Source organism: Ceratotherium simum, unplaced genomic scaffold, assembly GCF_057802395.1.
Source record: "Ceratotherium simum simum isolate JZ-2026a unplaced genomic scaffold, ASM5780239v1 HiC_scaffold_43, whole genome shotgun sequence".
Taxonomy (NCBI): domain Eukaryota; kingdom Metazoa; phylum Chordata; class Mammalia; order Perissodactyla; family Rhinocerotidae; genus Ceratotherium; species Ceratotherium simum.
The window spans coordinates 697,864-715,334 of record NW_028261259.1 but is presented as its reverse complement, the minus strand read 5'-3'; the positions used below and the strand labels follow the sequence as shown (position 1 = coordinate 715,334).

Genomic DNA, 17,471 nt, shown 5'->3' with positions numbered 1-17,471 from the left:
GAAGGTGGAGGACGAGGGAGGAGGTGCTGGCTTTTATTATAAAGAGCACCCAGCCAGCCCGAGGGAGGCTTAACAGCCTTCTGAGTGGGCAGTGTTTTCTTCCACTGTTCCAGCAAAGAAACTGAGGTTTAGCCAGTTAAAAAATCTGCCTAATGTGGCACATCTAAACAGAGGAGAAATGTGGAGAGGATTTCGTACCTCCCACAATGTGTCAGCCACCCACACGCCCTGGCTGTCAGGCTGCCAGGCATGACCACAGGGCCCAGGGGGCATCAGGGGTGCGAGTGGACGCCTCTGCCTGTGCTGGGGCTGGGTCTCCTGGACCACAGATCAGGGGGCATGGCTAGAGGGACCACCCCATCCCCGTGGCCTCTAAGATGCTGTAGATGGAGTGGCAGTTACCAGCTGACCTTCTAGAGACTCCACCTGAGGTCCCAGGACTGGAGGAAGGTGTCCCAGATGTGGCTGGAGTTGACAGGCAGCTTCCAGGCACGCATACCACTTCCGAAAGATCAGAGCTCTGTGTTTGTTCTTCTGTTTTGTGGACCTGATGTTCCAGGCCAAAGGGAAATGGGAGCAAGGTGGGGCAGGGAGAATGAAAATGCATCTGAGAGTCCTTGTAGATTTCCCTTTGTTTGGGGAAAGCCACTGAATCTTAGCTGAGCCCACACACAATGTGTGGCTTTATTCTTGGCTCTAAACAATACAAAGCTCAGAGCCGCCTCCTTTGGGACCCTTTAGCCTTGTCCCTTCACAGCTGCGTGAGTCCTGCAAGGCCAGCGACGCCGGTAGCAGTGCTGCCTGGTAAAATCAGAAGGAGTTCCCACATCTGACTGTGGCTTAAAAGAAGCCAGTCACTGGGCCTGGTAAGAATTAAATAAAAAATAATTGAGGCATCAACAGACTTCAGGCCTGACGGGCTGAGTGCCAGCTCTCCAGCGTCACTCCACCGTCTCTTTGTCCTTCTCGAGGTGGCCCCACTGCTGAGGAGATGGTGGATTTCCCAGTCTCCCTGGACTCGTCCCAGCGAGCACCTCTGCCCAGCAGCCTCTTCTTCCTCACCAACCTCCTCCTTCTCCTCCAGCCTGGGGAGCTGAACTCAGTAGGTGTCTGATCTGCAGCCCAGCCAGCCAGGATGAGAGCACATCTGCTTCTGCCCAGCCCTCCTGCCAGCTGCTCCCAGGCTAAGATCTTGTAGCCTTGTACCACACCACACCAGTGGCTAACATACAAGATCTCCATTCCAGTTGTTAAAGAGCCACTGGCCCTGAGCACCATCCAGCCCCAGAGTATTCCTCTACCATCTCTCCAGCCACCTGGCACCCCTTACACACTGTCCACGACCCTACAGCTCACAGGCATGGCAGGGGTGTAGCAAGAGGGTACAAAGAAACTCTTGCTGGTCTGTGCTTGGGCTGAACCAGTTGGTAAATATTTTTAACTCCACTCCTGCATATAAGCCATAGCTTTCAAAGGGCAGGAAGGACCTCGGGACTACCATCTCTCATGAAAGAAGCAGCCAACACAGAGTATCAACTAATTATGCAAATGCAATTCCCTAATTCCCTGAGCTGGGAACCAGGGATACCAAGGTGACTGGGCACAGCCCAGTTCCTCAAGCAGCTTGTGGTCAAGAGAGGGAGACGGACGTGATATCAACAGCTGGCTGTCCAGCTGTGTGATCAGGGCTGCAAGAGAAACTTATCCAAGGATTTGGGAGCACAGCTAAGAGAGCAGTTTGTTTTTTCCAGAAAGCCAAGAAGAGTCATGGAGAGGAGGTAGTGTTTGAGCAGAGCCTTCCAGGAAGCACATTTCCAGCAAGATGACAGATGGGGGGAAACTGAGGCAGGGTGTGCCCAAGGAGAGGGCCGGGCATCAGGTGTGGGGGACAGGCAGCTGGAGAGAAGCCAGAGAGGGAAGCTGGTAGGAAGGGTGATGGGCTATGCCCAGTGGGCAGCAAGGGGTCCCAAATGGCGTGAACACAGAAATGCACCTCCACGATCTGTGGGATCCATGAAGGGAGAACTTGGGGATGGGGTTTTAGCTGAACTTCAAAGGAAGGAAATGAAGTGCACAGAAGCCAGAGTAAAGAGTGAGGGCATGCCGGGTGGCAGGGAACAGCACGTGCAAAGGAGCTGCTGCAGGAATGGCAACACTCATGGAAACTGCAGAAAACAGACTAGCTTGGGGGAGTAGAGGGGCCACACGGAGACACCATCGAAGACGACGACCAAATGAAAGATCCTCATAAACACAACTCCCCAAGGCAGGATTTAGCCTTTAGATAGGAAAACCCATGAGGCAGGGAGCCCACAGATTATTTCTAATACCCTTTGTTATCACAGAAGCTGTACTTATGCATTATACAAAAATTAGGAAATCAGACAAAGGAAAAATAAGAAAACATCTATTCCCATCATGCAGAAGTTACCACCATCAACAATTTGGTATATCTCCTTTCAGATCTTTTTCTCTGCACATTTATGCAAATATGTATTTTTTTAATCAAATAAGAGAATAGTAACATTTTTTTTGACATTTGGTTTTTTTTGGTCAAAGATTCCATTTCATCGAATGCCCTGGCCACTTTTATATAATTGTCCCCAAAGTATCATTTGCAGCTGGTTGGGTCAAACCAATAACCAGTCCAATACCACACATTGTATCTGTTTGTAAAGTGCCTTGTGTATTTCTTAATCTGGCACATTCACATTTTCCATGACAATTACTTGTTCAAGAAACCGAACCAGTCGTCCTGTAGTGTGTCTCATCTTCCTCATTTGAAGGGTTTACTGTCAATTCCTGAGCTGCAAAGGGGCGTGATAAAAACATGTTTGAGGAGGGCTGATTTTGTCCGTTGTTCTGGCTTCTCGTCCTAGAGGCGCTCGACGAGGAGGTCAAGGTGGTAGGCCCCGAGGAATCCATCCTGGCGCTTGTCGGGGAGGAGGTGGAGTTCTCGTGCCACCTGTCGCCGTACCTGGACGCCCAGCACATGGAGATCCGCTGGTTCCGGAGCGGCCCCTCCGACGTGGTGCACCTGTACCAGGACGGGCAGGAGCTCCACGGTCGGCAGATGGCGCAGTTCCAGAACAGGACCCAACTCGTCACGGACGAGATCGCCGATGGCAGCGTGATCCTGCAGCTCCGCGGCGTCGTCCCCGCAGACCAGGGCCCATATGGGTGCCGGTTCTTCTCCAGTGACTTCTCTGGGGTAGCGGTCTGGGAGCGGAGGTAGCAGGTGCGTGACCCGGGCAAGCCCCAGCAGGGAAGAGGGAGGAGGGGTCCATTTGGATAGAACTGCTTTGCTCAGGAGTAGAGAGTCACAGTGAAAAGGAAAAATATCTCTATTTAAAAAAAAAAAAGATTAAAAAGAAAGATTCATTAGAAAACGAACAAAAGAATTGTTCATAAAAAAGATACACAAATGGCCCTTAAACACATGAAAAGATGATCACTTTTACTCATAATGAAGGAAAGGCAAATCAAAGGTGAGATGCAGTTATTTTACTTATCAGATTGGCAAAAATTCAACAGCTGGACCACACAGGGTGGAGCTGTTGGGAAGTAGGCCCTCTGCTCTGAAGACATGGACAGAGTTCAAAGTTCAGACACTCTGGTGCCGGGGAGTTTGGCAATAGCTAACAGGACTGTCTGTGCATCCACCCTCTGGACAGCAGTCCCACCTCTAGGAGTTTCCGCTGAACATACACCTCCCACACCTCCAATGTAAAAGAGGAGGATGTATAAGTTTCACTTTGTAGCCTTATTTGTAATTGTTAAACAATGGAAATGACTGAAATGTCCAGGCACAGGCGCTGAGTATGGTCCATCACACAACGGAGTGAGTCATGCTGTGCAGCTGGAAAAATGAGGAGGGGCTCCATGAACCAGTGTGGAGTGATTTCTAAGATGTTGTTAAGACAAAAAAGCAAATTGCAAAAGAGGTTCTCTAGCATGTACACTTTTGTGTAAGGATGATGGAGAAACATTGCACAAAAGAAACACAGGAAGGATAAACTAAAAACGAACGAAACTGCTGCCTTAAGAAGGGGGGTGCATTGGGATGAAAAGATGGAGAACGGTCTGGGGCTGTCTTGATATACATTTTTTACAGTATTGATGTTTAAACCATATTAATGTTTTGCAAATTCAGAATAGAAGGCTAACTCCACAAGGATGGGGAGATAAAGGAATGCATATGACACAAGCCCTTGAGCTCTGGTGGGATCCAAGAGACAGAAAACAAGCTATTGAAATTTGGGGTGAGGCTATTCTTCATTCTAAGGGACTGTCCCATGCATAATATGACTAAATGCCAGTAGTCCTTCCCTGCCAAATGGCCCCCCTCATATTTCCAAATGCCCCTCAAGGGTAGTACTGTCCCCATGTCCCACACAGCACAACTGATTTAGACTGTTATTATAGTCCACGGGTGGGGGCTGTGAGCCCACATGTGTGTTAAGAGCAGTCACAGTTTGTGATGCCTTACGGTGACTGCAAATGCTGAGTAGTGGCATGAACTTCACGTACAAGTTCTGGGAAGGAGCCTGATCTTTCCCACTCCTCCTGCCTCTCCCAGGGCTGGGCTCAGACCCTCATATCTCCCTTGAGGGCTTCAAGGAGGGAGGCATTCAGCTGAGGTGCAGCTCCAGTGGCTGGTACCCCAAGCCCAAGGCTCAATGGAGAGACCATCAGGGACAGTGCCTGCCTCCAGAGACGGAAGCCATCATCCAGGACGCCCAGGGCATGTTCAGTCTGGAAACATATGTGGTCGTCCGAGAGGGGGCCCACAGCAACGTGTCCTGCTCCATCCAGAACCACCCCCCCCGATCCAGAAGAAAGAGTTCGTGGTCCAGATAGCAGGTCAGTGGATGCTGGCTCACCCTATCCTCGCAGTTATCATGTCCTCCATGTCCATTGTCCCAAAGGCCATCTTTAAGGACACAGTGGTACTAGGTCCTGGCCGTGTTGGGGGTGGGCTGACCTTGACACCTAAAAAGTCAGCAATTTGGATATCAGGAACCTACTAAGAGTACAATTGATAACCCAAAGAGTTAATGGGCGAGGCCCCAGAAAGCCAACATTTATGTACCAAAGGCCGTGCCATAAGACCCTGAAATAACTCTCCTCATGAGGGGTCATCATGAGAGCCCGTGTGTTCCTAATGTCATCCCTCAAACAATATTTATTGAGTACCCAAAACCACAGTGTACGCAGAACCCTTGCCCTCAAGCTGACCTATTCCAGTGGCGGAAACAAGCAAAAGAGTGGATTACATCATAGCTTAGAGGGTGTTTGGTGTATAGAGAACAACGGAGCAGGGAGCGCTGGAAGGCGTGGTGGGGTGTGTATGTGGGTGGACGGGTCAGGAAAGAAATTGCTTGGGCAGTACAAGGTGAGGCCATTATCTAGGATCAAAGTGTTATTATGAGACACGCACTGAAGGGTCTAATGTTCATGGCTCCAATTATTTTAAATCTTGAGGATAAACCTAACCTATGAGCCATTTTTCACATTGGTCCAAATCAATAGTTACATTATCATAAGAAAGAAACCTCACCCTTATAAGCGATAACTTGACCTCAGGGAAGAGGACTTGACAACACCATGTGTTACACATAGTTCATCTGAAATTCACCTAGTAATTGGGGTGGCCATCTGTGTTAGCTAATTGTTTTTATCCAAAGGAAAAATAAAACACCTTACATCTTTATGACAAGCACAGTAGTTACAACTTGGAACCTGGCTAGGAAGTAAAACTTATGGCATGGGGCTAGGGACACTTTCTCCTGGGATGTTTACATTTCAAAGAAATGGCTCTGAGCTCCTTAAAAAAAAAAAAAAAATTCTAGGTTGTGCTGGCCAGAGGCTAATTCAGCTTTCAAAAGGATTTACATACAATCTCAAAGGGGTAGAGAAAGGATTTACAGTTTTTTAAAGGAAATACTCTAAGAAAAGGGAAAGAGGGAGTATCTTTCCCTTTTTGCACCAGAGAAAATCCGTTTTTTTCCTTCTTAGATTTGTGTTTATCCTTTAGAAAGGGTGTGAGTCACACAGATATCTGCAAGGAGGTCATTCAGGTAGAGGGAATAGCAAGTGCAAAGGTCCTGGGATGGGAATGTGGGTGGCTATTGGAGGAGCAGGGAGGAGGCAGGAGAGGCTGGACAGAGGGACAATGTTGAGATTTCAGGTCAGGGTGGCATCTGACCCTGAGCCCTAGCTCTTAACTCTTAGGTCAGTGCTTTGCAAACCATTTGTGGTGAAAGACCAATCCATTGTGGCCCAATACTTCTGTACAAGACAATAAAAATGCATTGCTAGAAAAATAAAATTAAGAACAAAAGAATATGTTGTGCTAAGTGAAATAAGACACAAAAGGACAAATACTGTATAATTCCACTTATATGAGGCACCTAGAACAGTCAATTCATAGAGACAGAAAGAAGAGAAGTTACCAGGGGCTGGGAGAGGAAGGAATGGGGAGTTACAGTCTAATGGGGACAGAGTTTCAGTTTCGGAAAATGAAAAAAGTTCTGATGGTGATGGATGCATAATGTGAATGTACTTAATGCCACTGAACTGTAAGCTTAAAAATGGTTAAGATGGTAGTTTTTATGTTATGTATATTTTACCACAATAAAAAAGGAAAATATATTTTTTAAAAAGACCGCTGTGATAAAAGCACCAATTTTTTATAATTGTCTTCAATAGACACAAAATTATTATCTTAAAATGCCACAAGAATTTCTAAAGGGTTGCTCTCCATTTTTGCACCTATCTCTTTACTGTGTAGCCACTGTGGATCTGCCCTGAGCCACATCCTGCCTCTGGGCAGATCCTCCCCAGGGAGCCTGGAGAGGACAGAGGGGCTTTGCTATCAGTTCTGCCAACGGTGTGAAGAAAAGTAGAAGCCAAGTATTTGCAAGGAGCAGGCGGATGACTTGTGGATTCCATGGTGAGGGTAGAGAGCAATAATTCACTGGGCTCCAGATATCCACAAAACGCCTCGGATTCTCCTGATCTTCAGGTGCAGGGCGAGAGTAGAAGAAGCGGAGGAGGCCAGGGCGCTGGTCACAGGGGCGTCAAGCCGGGGGAGTGGGCGGCCGCTCGGCCCCTGTCCTTGCACGTCCTGCAGTTGGCAGCACTTCCCCCTTTCCGCCGAGCAGCTTCAAGTTCGCCGCTCTTCCTCGGGATCCACCCCTCGAGAGCAGGTCCCAGTCCCACTTTACAGATGGCTTCGGTGGGGCCAAGGGGGTTGAATGCGCCAACAGGTCCCTGGGAAGGTTTTCCGGCACGCAGGGGCCGGAACAGCGTCGTCACTTAGTGTCTTCGTGGCGCCTAAATCGGGACAACTCCCTGTGGGGTGTTTTCCAGACGTATTTTCACCCGGAACCTCCCCCTGGAGGAGAGCTTTCCTCGGGACTCTGGCGGCGCTGCCGCTCCTCCCGGCTCTGCCCAGGGCGCTGGCGCTGCACCTCTCTCGCAAGCAGCGGAGGGCCCGGGCTACGAGGCGGCCCTGCCGGGAGGGGCGGTGGGGGCGCCGTCCCCCCGCGGGCGGGGCTGAGGCGGGAGGGGACAGGCGGGAGCGCGCACTCACGTCCTCTCTCCTTTCTTCCTCCTTGCAGAAAAGCTGAAGGAGCAGGCGGAGAAGGACAAAGGTAACCAAGGGAGAGGCGCGCTCTTCGCTCCCAGCCCTGACAGCAGAAGGGAGGGCGGTGGGTCCAGAAGGCCGGTACTGCAGACCCTTGGGCAGGGCAGACAGGGGGCGGCCGAGGGGTGCTCTTCCGCTTCCTCAGCCTCCGGGCCCGCCCCTCCCTCGCGTCCACCCCAGCCTGCTCCCCAGAACGCCGGGGCCCGAGGCTGTGCACTTTGGGGAAACGAGGCTTCGGTGTTCATCGTCGAGATTTCCCTCTTTTCTTCATTTCTTCTCCAGGGAAACTCACAGCGGAACTGGGTAAGCTCTGGGTGCCGCGCACACCGTGCTGGCCTGCGGGCTAGTGGGGTAACCCTGCTTGCGCACAGCGGAAGAAGGAGTTCAGTGAGTTTAGGCTCCCTTTGGAGAGCGATGGATGGCAACGACCCATCCCTCTGTGCCTCCCACCTCTCCACTCCCAGCCTGGAGCGCAGCTGCCAAGGAGGTCTGGCCTGAGACCCTGTGGACAGACCCTGCCAGCCCCTCCCCTGCAAATTATACGCTTCAGTTACAATTACACGTCTGCTCCCTCCTGTTCATCGTCCTGCAATGTCCTTCTCTCTTGAATACAAGTGCCACTGGCAAGGAACGCCTTTAATTTGCACCAAAGTGGAGTGAATTATCAGATTCATTTTTCTACCTACAGGGACTTAGCACCTTGAAACCATGGTGCGTGTGTGTGTGTGTGTGTGTGTGTGTGTGTACAGAGGAGGGGAGAGTGAATCCAAAGGAAGGGGAATGGAGAAGGCCGCTATGGGTAGGGGGAAGACCTAAGGAGCCACCTTGCCGGCTCCAGGAAAACTCCAGACAAAATTGTGAGGTTGGAGAAGTTTGTCTTGCAGCCTACCCAGTCCTGAAGGGGAAAAAGGAAACCCAAAAAACCCAACTATAATAAGTCATTAACACTGTAGTTGGAATTAGTGTATAGTGTTGCCTTTCCCAGGAGCATTTAGTTTTAAAAGAGGACCTGGGGGGCCGGCCGGTGGTGTAGTGGTTAAGTTTGGCCTGCTTTGCTTTGGTGGCCTAGGTTGGCAGGGTTCGAGGGTTCAGTTCCCGGTGTGGACCTACACCACTGGTCAGCCATGCTGTGGCAGCAACCCACATACAAAAAAGAGGAAGACTGGCACAGATGTTAGCTCAGGGCCAATCTTCCTCAGGAAAAAAAAAAAAAGAGGACCTAGCATGAAAAAATGAAAGGAATGCGTTTCTAATGGCAAAATATCAGTCTTGGTATCTGGTCAGGGGAAATAATTGTGTGTGATGTCCTCCCAGTCCTTTAAATAATGTACCCAGGAAGCCACGCTGAGGCTCATGCAGGACCTCCTCCCCAGGAAAGCATGTGATTTCAGGGCAAAAGAGCAGTAGCCTCTTCAAACCAGCCGTGAGCCCTGGGAAGAGGCTCCTGAGTACCAAGAGTGTTTTCCCTTCTGGGCCCTGTGCAGATTTCTGCTTTAGAGCAAAGAATAGGATGAGGCGTAAGAATCCTGCAGATGGGCTTCTTTTTTTAGGGTGATGCAGAGACAAGGATGGGGTTGGGGTGAGTAGTGGTTCCCAGTGGCCTTACTGCCTTGGGAAGGTGTCTCCATTTATCCCCAGGCTGATGTTTTCCCTGCATTTTGTTTACAGGGAAGCTTCACACAGAACTTGGTAAGCGACCGTTCTTAGAACTATTTCTTCTTTAGCATCTGGGTATCCATGTGTGTTCTTCTCATCTCCCAACTAGGTATGATGCCCAGGCTGGAAACCTGCTGGCTATATGGGTGGCAGGAGAAAGGGGAGAGGGGCAGGGGTGGGTGCAAAATGCATCATGTGAGCAGGGAAGCTGCAGGGACCTGGTGTTCTAATTCCATTTTCCCTTGGCTGCTTCAGACTGGAGAAGAGCTGAAGGCCAGGCCGGTGAGTGAAGCTCATGTCCCTCCCACTGTCCACTTTACATCTCAGCATCCCAGTCATTGCTATGATTAACCAAACATGCTTCTTTCTGGTTTATTCCACAGCCACATGGCATATATTAATCTCTGTCACTTGGTAGAGGTTATATCTGAGTTTTACTTCTGCATTTACTTTTATATTGTCCTGAGGTGTAAGCATACTGTAAATCGTTGGTGCCAATCCTGGTTGCACATCAGAGTCATCTAGATTCCTGGTGCCCACTCTCAAAGACTGACTCATGGGTCTGGAGTGGGCATGTTACCCTGTATGTAACTAGTTCTCCCTGTACCTTCCTCCTTTCCCCCCATACAGCATACAGTCTAATGTGTATCTTTATTTTGTATATACAGTCATGCACCACATAATGACGTTTCGGTCAACGATGGACCGCGTATAGGATGGTGGTCCCATAAGATTAGTACCAGACAGCCTAGGTGTGTAGTAGGCTGTACCATCTAGGTTTGTGTACACGCTATGATGTTCACACAATGATGAAATCGTCTAATGACACATTTCTCAGAACGTATCCCCATGGTTAAGTGATACATGACTGTATTCTTGCAAAACGTGAATTGCTGTTTTGTGCACATACCTTTTAGTTTCTGTAAATAACATTTATAGTCTCATGCTGTTCCTTGCTTTTCTCACTCATCACTGTGTTTTACCTGCCTCCACATGTACATCTGATCTGTTTCTCCTTCCTGCTGCAGAGCACCCATTTTAGCCAGCCACTCTCCTGGAGACTCAAGCCTGCCTCTCACTCCACACCACCACAAACAACGCTGAATGAGTAGCCTCAACTGTGTAGTCTTCTGGCTGTGTGTGGAGATTTCTCTGGGATGTATGCCCAGGAGGGGAGTTGGTGGCCCATGGGGGATGTGTCACAAGTGGGGTAGAGGGACCCTCTGAAGGCAGCACCATTATCCTGCCATTGGCAGTGCCTTGAGGCTCCACGTGCCCACATGCCACATGAGCCTGCTTTCTAAGTTAGCCAGTCAGTGAGGATGAGTGATTTCTCATTGTGCTTTTAGTCTGCACTCCTCTGAACACTAAGAAGTCTGGACCTCTCTTTATATGCTAGTTTTGGGGCTTCGTCTTCTGAAAATTGCCAGTTTGTGGCCTTTGCCCTTTTTTCCTATGGGATGCTGTCTCTTTCTTATTGATTCACATGAGTTCTTATATATATATATATAGGATATTAATCCCTCATTGATATTAAACATTGTGAATTCCTTTTTCTATTCTGTCATCTGCTATTTGCTTTGTCCGTGTTGCCCCTTATTGAAAAGAAATCATTAATTTCGATAAAATCTAATTCATCAAATTTGTACCCTGTGTTTTTGATGTTTTGTTGAAGAGGAGCTTCCTCACTCTTAGGTCTCAAAGATATTCTCTTACACTTTCTCTTATTCACTCTATGTGTGTTATGTGTAGGTCTTTAATCCATCTGAAATTCACCATTTTATTTGGTGTTAGGTGAGACTCCAGTGATTTTTCTCCATATGGTGAGTCAGTTTTCCCAAAGTCAGCTGCTCTGCCGTCTGTGATTCCCCCGCTGATGTGGGGTCACCTTCAGTGCATACTCGGTTCCCATGTCGAGAAGAGTCTGTCCATTGGGCACCTAGCACTGCACTGTTTGTACTGCTGTGGCTTTTATAGTACCTGCAAGTACAAGTTCTCCTCCATTTCCGCTTTCTTTTTAAGGTTAATGGACCTCCTTAAAATAGAACTTTTAGGATAAATGTATGAAGTTCCAAAAAAAAATCTAAATGTAGTTTTACATGGAATTGCTTTGAATTTATAGATAAAGTTAGGGAGAATCAGCATCTTTATAGAATTGAGTTATTCTATGCAAGGGCTATATGTTTTTAAAGTCTACTGGTTATTCTGATGCAAAAGCAGGGTTGGACGGCCTTGCTGTAAATTTATGGAGCTCTGAAAACATCTTCTATTGCTTTTGCTACATGTTGCTTAACAACAGGGATACATTCTGAGAAATGCCTCATTAGGTGATTTTGTCATTGTGTGAACATCGTAGAGTGTATTTACACAAACCTAGATGGTATAGCCTACTACACACCTAAGCCATATGGTACTAATCTTTTGGGACCACCGTCATATATGCGGTTTCTCATTGACCAAAACGTTGTGTGGTGCATGACTATATTTTACAACTTGGTGATCTCTCTATTGTAACACAGAACAAGATAAATTTATTTATTTATTTATTTTTCCCCCAAAGCCCCAGTAGATAGTTGTATGTCACAGCTGCACATCCTTCTAGTTGCTGTATGTGGGACGCGGCCTCAGCATGGCCGGAGAAGCGGTGCATCGGTGCGCGCCCGGGATCTGAACCCCGGCCGCCAGCAGCGGAGCGCGCGCACTTAACCGCTAAGCCCCGGGCCCGGCCCCAACACAGAACAAGATAAAATGAAACAGAAATCCACTTAGAAAGGCTCACGTTAGGAAGGAGGCAAGACAAGATATCTAAAGGACATCTTAAGACTGGAGCCATGCTCAGCTGAGTCTCCTGGGGACTGAACTGGTCAGAGCTGAGGCTTCATTTCTGTCCTTCAGGGCATCCCAGCCGCATGTATTGGTTCTCTTTGCCCACATGCTGTGTTCTCCTGCTTTGTCCAGCACAACTTCAGCCTGTGTGCAGCCTTGGTATAACCCAGCACTGAAATGCGACCCCTACCCAATCCCAAATACCCAGGAAAATTCCATGGTGGGCCCAGACCTGCCTGGATCCAAACCAACTGTCATGGTGAGAATGGGGTTATTCAGTTTGCAGGCACCCCTCATGCATCTTGAGCCTCCTCGAGGTTCCAGAGTTCCTGACTCAGATCTCTGACCTGCTTTTTCTTCTCTGTTTGGTTTCAGAGTGGAGAGCAGCCCAACAATATGCAGGTAACTGAAGCCAAGGAACTGTGACTTAGACAGAAGGGAGGTGGAAAGATCTGAGATTAGAGGGCCTGTCCAGAGCCGAGTATGGGGCCTGCACACACAGACACACAACATGACACAGATTTCTGCGTGTGCACACATTTACACATACACGCATTGCACGCGTGCATGTGATTGCACTCACAGGCTCCCACAGGCACGCATATTGCTTTCTGGGTTTTAGTACACTAGGTTTGTTTCCATCTGGTCGGAAGGCTGCTACCAGGGCCTGTTTGCAGGAAAGAATACAGAGTTTGTGAGGAACCTCTCATCTGACTGAAGGATCCCTGGGGTTCCCATCCATCAGATGGGTGTGTTTTGGGGGATGGGGTGTTGGACTACCTGGCACTGGACTAGATAACCTCAGCAGTCTCTTTCAGTTTTAAAATCCTAATATTGCCATAAAACCGAGGCCCAGAGCTCACGTGGTGATCTCCAGGTCACACAGGGTGGTGGCACCAGCCAGGACTAGAACCAGCCCTGAGCTCCTCCTTGACCAGAACTTGGGGAAGTGAGCCCGCCTCTATCCCCACGAATCTACCTTGTTTGCTATCTCTGCTCTCCATGGCACCTAGTATGGAATTGAAGAACCTTCCTGTCTGGGCAGGAAATAGGATTCCTCTTAACACTTTCAAATGCTGGGGAGTGACTTGCAGGCCACTTCAGCTCCAGGGGGTGTTTGGGGTAGGGGTGCATGTGAGGATTCCACGGATTGCTCTAGCAGGAGAATCAGAGGTTTGCTTGTCAGGGGAGGGGACAGGTGGGGCCCAGAACCGTCCTCTGTGGGCACTAACCCCACGCCTCTGCGCAGTGGACGTGACCCTGGATCCAGCCTCGGCGCATCCCAGCCTGGAGGTCTCTGAGGATGGCAAGAGCGTGTCCTCCCGCGCGGCGGCCCCCGGCCTGGCCGCTGAGCCGGGCGGTCTGCAGCGGTTCTCGGAGCAGATGTGCGTGCTAAGCCATGAGCGCTTCTCTGCCGGCCGCCACTACTGGGAGGTGCACGTGGGCCGGCGCAGCCGCTGGTTCCTGGGCGTGTGTCTGGCCGCGGGGCCGGCGCGCCTGAGTCCAGCCAGCGGCTACTGGGTGATGGGGCTGTGGAACCGCTGCGAGTACTTTGTCCTGGACCCGCACCGCGTCGCGCTCACCCTGCGCGTGCCGCCCCGGCGCGTGGGTGTCTTCCTGGACTGCGAGGCGGGACGGCTATCCTTCTTCAATGTCCTTCTTCAATATCCTTCTTCTGACAGCTCCCACATCTTCACCTTCACGGACAGCTTCTCGGGCTCGCTCTGCGCGTGTTTCAGGCCCAGAGGCCACGATGGCGGTGAACACGCGGATCCCCTCACCATCTGCCCGTTGCCGGTTAGAGGGATACGCGTCCCCGAAGAGGACGACAGTGACACGTGGTTACAGCCCTATGAGCCCTCAAACCCCGCCCTGGGGCTGTGGTGAAGCGCTCTCGCGGCCGCAGGGCTGGGTGCTGGGCAGCTTCCTGGACGCCTGGCCAGCGCTTGGCTCTCCTGCTTTGTCTAGAGTGACCTAGTGCACGACCCGAGTGTCCCGCCAAAATGACAGCAAAAGCTAAAGACTTCAGCGCAGCAGGGGGGCAGAGGCACCTGTGCGCATGTCGACGTGTGTGTGTGTGTGTGTGTGTATGTGTGTGTATGACCTTCTTTAAGAAAAAGAGGCAGTTCCAAGGCTTGTTTGTGTGTATGGTAGGAATGAACAATAGAGTAAAAATAGATTGATGTTGCCAGGAGCCGGGGTGTTCCTGTGGAAGATGGAGAAGGAAACTGGAATGGGGGGAAAAGGGAGAAACCTGATTGGATTGGATTAGAGGTATCAGTTAATTTGTATATTTTTTGTATATATTTTCTAGCTCTACAAACATCTAGAAGCAATGTCACTTCTTAAGCAGTGAGTTCATCTAGGGCTCAGATCCTAGTCTTAAATGTCAGTCCCCACTAAAATGAACTTGGAGAAAGCTGATCCCGGGGCTGGGGCAGAGAAAGCACGGTGTGCATCTGGAGCATCTTGTGCCAGAAAGTACAGATGTGCTCATAACTGATGGGGTCTAGCAAGAGGACAGAGAGGCTGGGCTGAAGAGGCTCCAACTCATCAATTGTGGGGCAATCTGAACATTAAAGTAAAGAATGACAAGAATTGCTCAACAAGCAAATAAGAAAATTCACCAAGTGTGCTGAGAGTCAAGTTTCTCTGTCAGAGAAAGGAAATTACAAAAAATACAGACAGGGGAAAGGAGAGAATGAAAGAATAACTCTGTGACCTTGTGGTTTTTACTTTGTATAGATAGATGGAACACACACATGATAGATAGCTAGATGATTGATAGATAGGTAGATAGATGGTGCATGATAGATAGATAGATAGATAGATAGGGAGTTGGATATGTGTGCATACAGATGATTCCTAGCTCTAGCTGCTTTGAGAGCTTAGAAACAATACCCCTGTACCAATGAGCACTCCTAGCACCCAGAACTTGGTTTTTAGTATTATTTTCCACTGAAAGGAACCAAGGCTCCTTACAGAAATGAAGGACTCCAGGGCTGGGTCAGAGAAAAGATGGGCGTGATATTCTCATTTATAATAAGAAATATATATTTAATCTTCAACCTAAGTTCTGGAACAGAGCTCCCAAAACCCTTGAAATTTCCTATGTGATAAGGTTGTCTTTTCATATTCATAACAAGCCCCTTTCAACCACACCTGAGTTTACATTATGCCATAACTTCTGAAAAGTTCCTAAGGATGGGGCTAGTTGCCAGGGGAAGCAACTATGTGATTAGAGGGTTGTAATTTAGCCCCACTCCCCTCCCCTGGAGGGGTGAGGGGCTGGAGATGGAGTTCAATCTCTGATGGCCAATGATTTAATCAATCATGCCTATGTAATAAGGCCTCCGTAAAACCCAAAAGGAGTGGGTTAGAGGAGCTTCCAGGTTGGTGACCACTTGGAGATGCAGGGAGAGTGGCATTTGGAGAGAGTAGGGAAGCTCTGCACCCCATCCCACATGCCTAGCCCTATGCATCTCTTCCATCTGGCTGTTCCTGAGTTATATCCTTTTATAATAAACCAGTACTCTAGTAAGTAAACTGTTTCTATGAGTTCTGTGAGATGCTCTAGCAAATTAATTGAACCCAAGGAGTGGATTGTGGAAACCTCTGATTTATCGTGCATTGGTCAAAAGCACAGGTAACAACCTGGACTTGCAGTTGGTGTGTGAGGTGGGGGCAATCTTGTAGGACTGAGCCCTTCACCTGTCGGATCTGACACTATCTCTAGGTAGATGGTGTCAGAATTGAGTTAATAGCTTGGTGGTGTTGAAAAGAACATACCGGAATGAGTCTCCAACATCCTCTACCAGAAAGTAAGGAAATGTTCAAGGAATGATGGGGAGATGCCAATTGTACAGAAAAGTCAGCTTTAAAGGACTCCCACTGGCCAAATTTGAACATCAAATAATTAATGGTGGTTACAGATTAAGGAAAATAGGAATCCAAGAGTATCTATATCTACACTGATATACATAAATAAATGAATGAATAAATGAAGGAGAAGAGAAAGCTCTACCCTACAATAGAGGTCTGAAATATTTCCCCACAAAATACTAATTACTTATTAATTTAGAAGTACAAAACACTTATCAATCAACTTGATAGTGGAGGAGTCTGGCAGACACCATATTAACCAAGTGACGGAAGTTAACATTACCAGATATGACATAAATTTACACTATGTGCCTCCTGATACAATGCAGTGAAGAAACACAGCAGCATCACTTTTGAGGTGTTCCTGCCCCAACATTCTTAAATCATGAGGAAACATCAGACAAACTGGCTGATACTCTTCAAAAATGTCAAGGTCATAGAAAATAAAGGCAAGGTTAAGGAATTATTTCAGATTGAAGGAGACGAAAGAGTAAACACAACAGGTGACCCTGGGTGGGACCCTAGACCTATAGAAGACATTATTTGGAGAAAAAGAGACATTTTAAAAAATGGCTGTGGATCAGATGGTAATATTGGACAAATGCTAACTTCCTGATTTTGATGTAGGAGAATGCCCTTGTTTTAAGAAAATACACTCTTAAGGAGTAATGGGCTGGCCCGGTGGTGCAATGGTTAAGTGCGCACGCTCCGCTTCGGTGGCCCGAGGTTTGCAGGTTAGGATCCTGGGCGCGCACTGGCGCACTGCTTGTCAAGCCATGCTGTGTTGGCGTCCCATATAAAGTGGAGGAGGATGGGCACAGATGTTAGCCCGGGGCAATCTTCCCCAGCAAAAACAGGAGGATTGGCAACAGATGTTATCTCAGGACTGATCTTCCTCACACACACAAAAAAAAAGTATTAAGGAGTAATGGGACCTGATGTTTGTAACTTATTCTCAAATGGTTCATTCCAAAATATAGTAATATATAAAGAGAATGATAAAGGAATGCAGTGGTGTCTGGAAAATGTTTAATAACCGGCTGTCTGGGGAAAAAAGTCTGTAGCATTTGCTGATTTCCATGGTGTAAGTAGTCCCACCGTGGCTGACCTCTGGCTGCCAATGTGACATTGCTAGTGGAGTTGGAAGGAGATGCACATGGTTGGCTCTCGGAAGACACCAGCTCCCGCACAGGACTCGTTTTATACAATTCCAAACAGGGCATTGGGCCATCTATTGTGATTTGTTTCTCTAACAAATCAAATAAATGCATTTTTGAACTTAGGAAAGTATGCTCGGCCACCTGTTATGATAAAATTATAGCCTTATTAACATATTGTGTATGATATTCAGAAAAATGAAGTTTCATTTTCTGTAATGATTTGCATTAGTTTGCAAATATTTTGGGATCCTACTCACAAATGTTTTTGTGATAACATTAAAGATATGTTCCTTGAC

At 48.3% G+C, this 17,471-nt stretch overlaps 1 protein-coding gene and 1 pseudogene across 3 annotated transcripts; both read left to right on the top strand.

The window, feature by feature from the left end:
• Window positions 1–3,235, top strand: part of LOC147911314 (butyrophilin-like protein 9 pseudogene) — a 19,605-nt pseudogene extending 16,370 nt beyond the window's left edge.
• On the top strand, window positions 3,090–17,471 carry LOC147911313 (butyrophilin-like protein 9). Of its 3 annotated transcripts, none has more exons than XM_087428111.1 (8): window positions 3,090–3,238; window positions 4,580–4,863; window positions 7,626–7,658; window positions 7,934–7,954; window positions 9,320–9,340; window positions 9,563–9,589; window positions 12,509–12,535; window positions 13,383–17,471. In XM_087428111.1, the coding sequence occupies exons 2-8, from the start codon at window positions 4,680–4,682 to the stop codon at window positions 14,018–14,020; spliced, it is 951 nt and encodes a 316-aa protein (XP_087284237.1). In that variant the 5' UTR covers window positions 3,090–3,238; window positions 4,580–4,679; the 3' UTR covers window positions 14,021–17,471. The 3 variants fall into 3 exon arrangements, with proteins under 3 accessions (XP_087284237.1, XP_087284239.1, XP_087284240.1); XM_087428113.1 differs by lacking the exon at window positions 3,090–3,238 and adding an exon at window positions 4,154–4,262; XM_087428114.1 differs by lacking the exon at window positions 3,090–3,238 and adding an exon at window positions 6,794–6,955 and having other exon boundaries at window positions 4,768–4,863.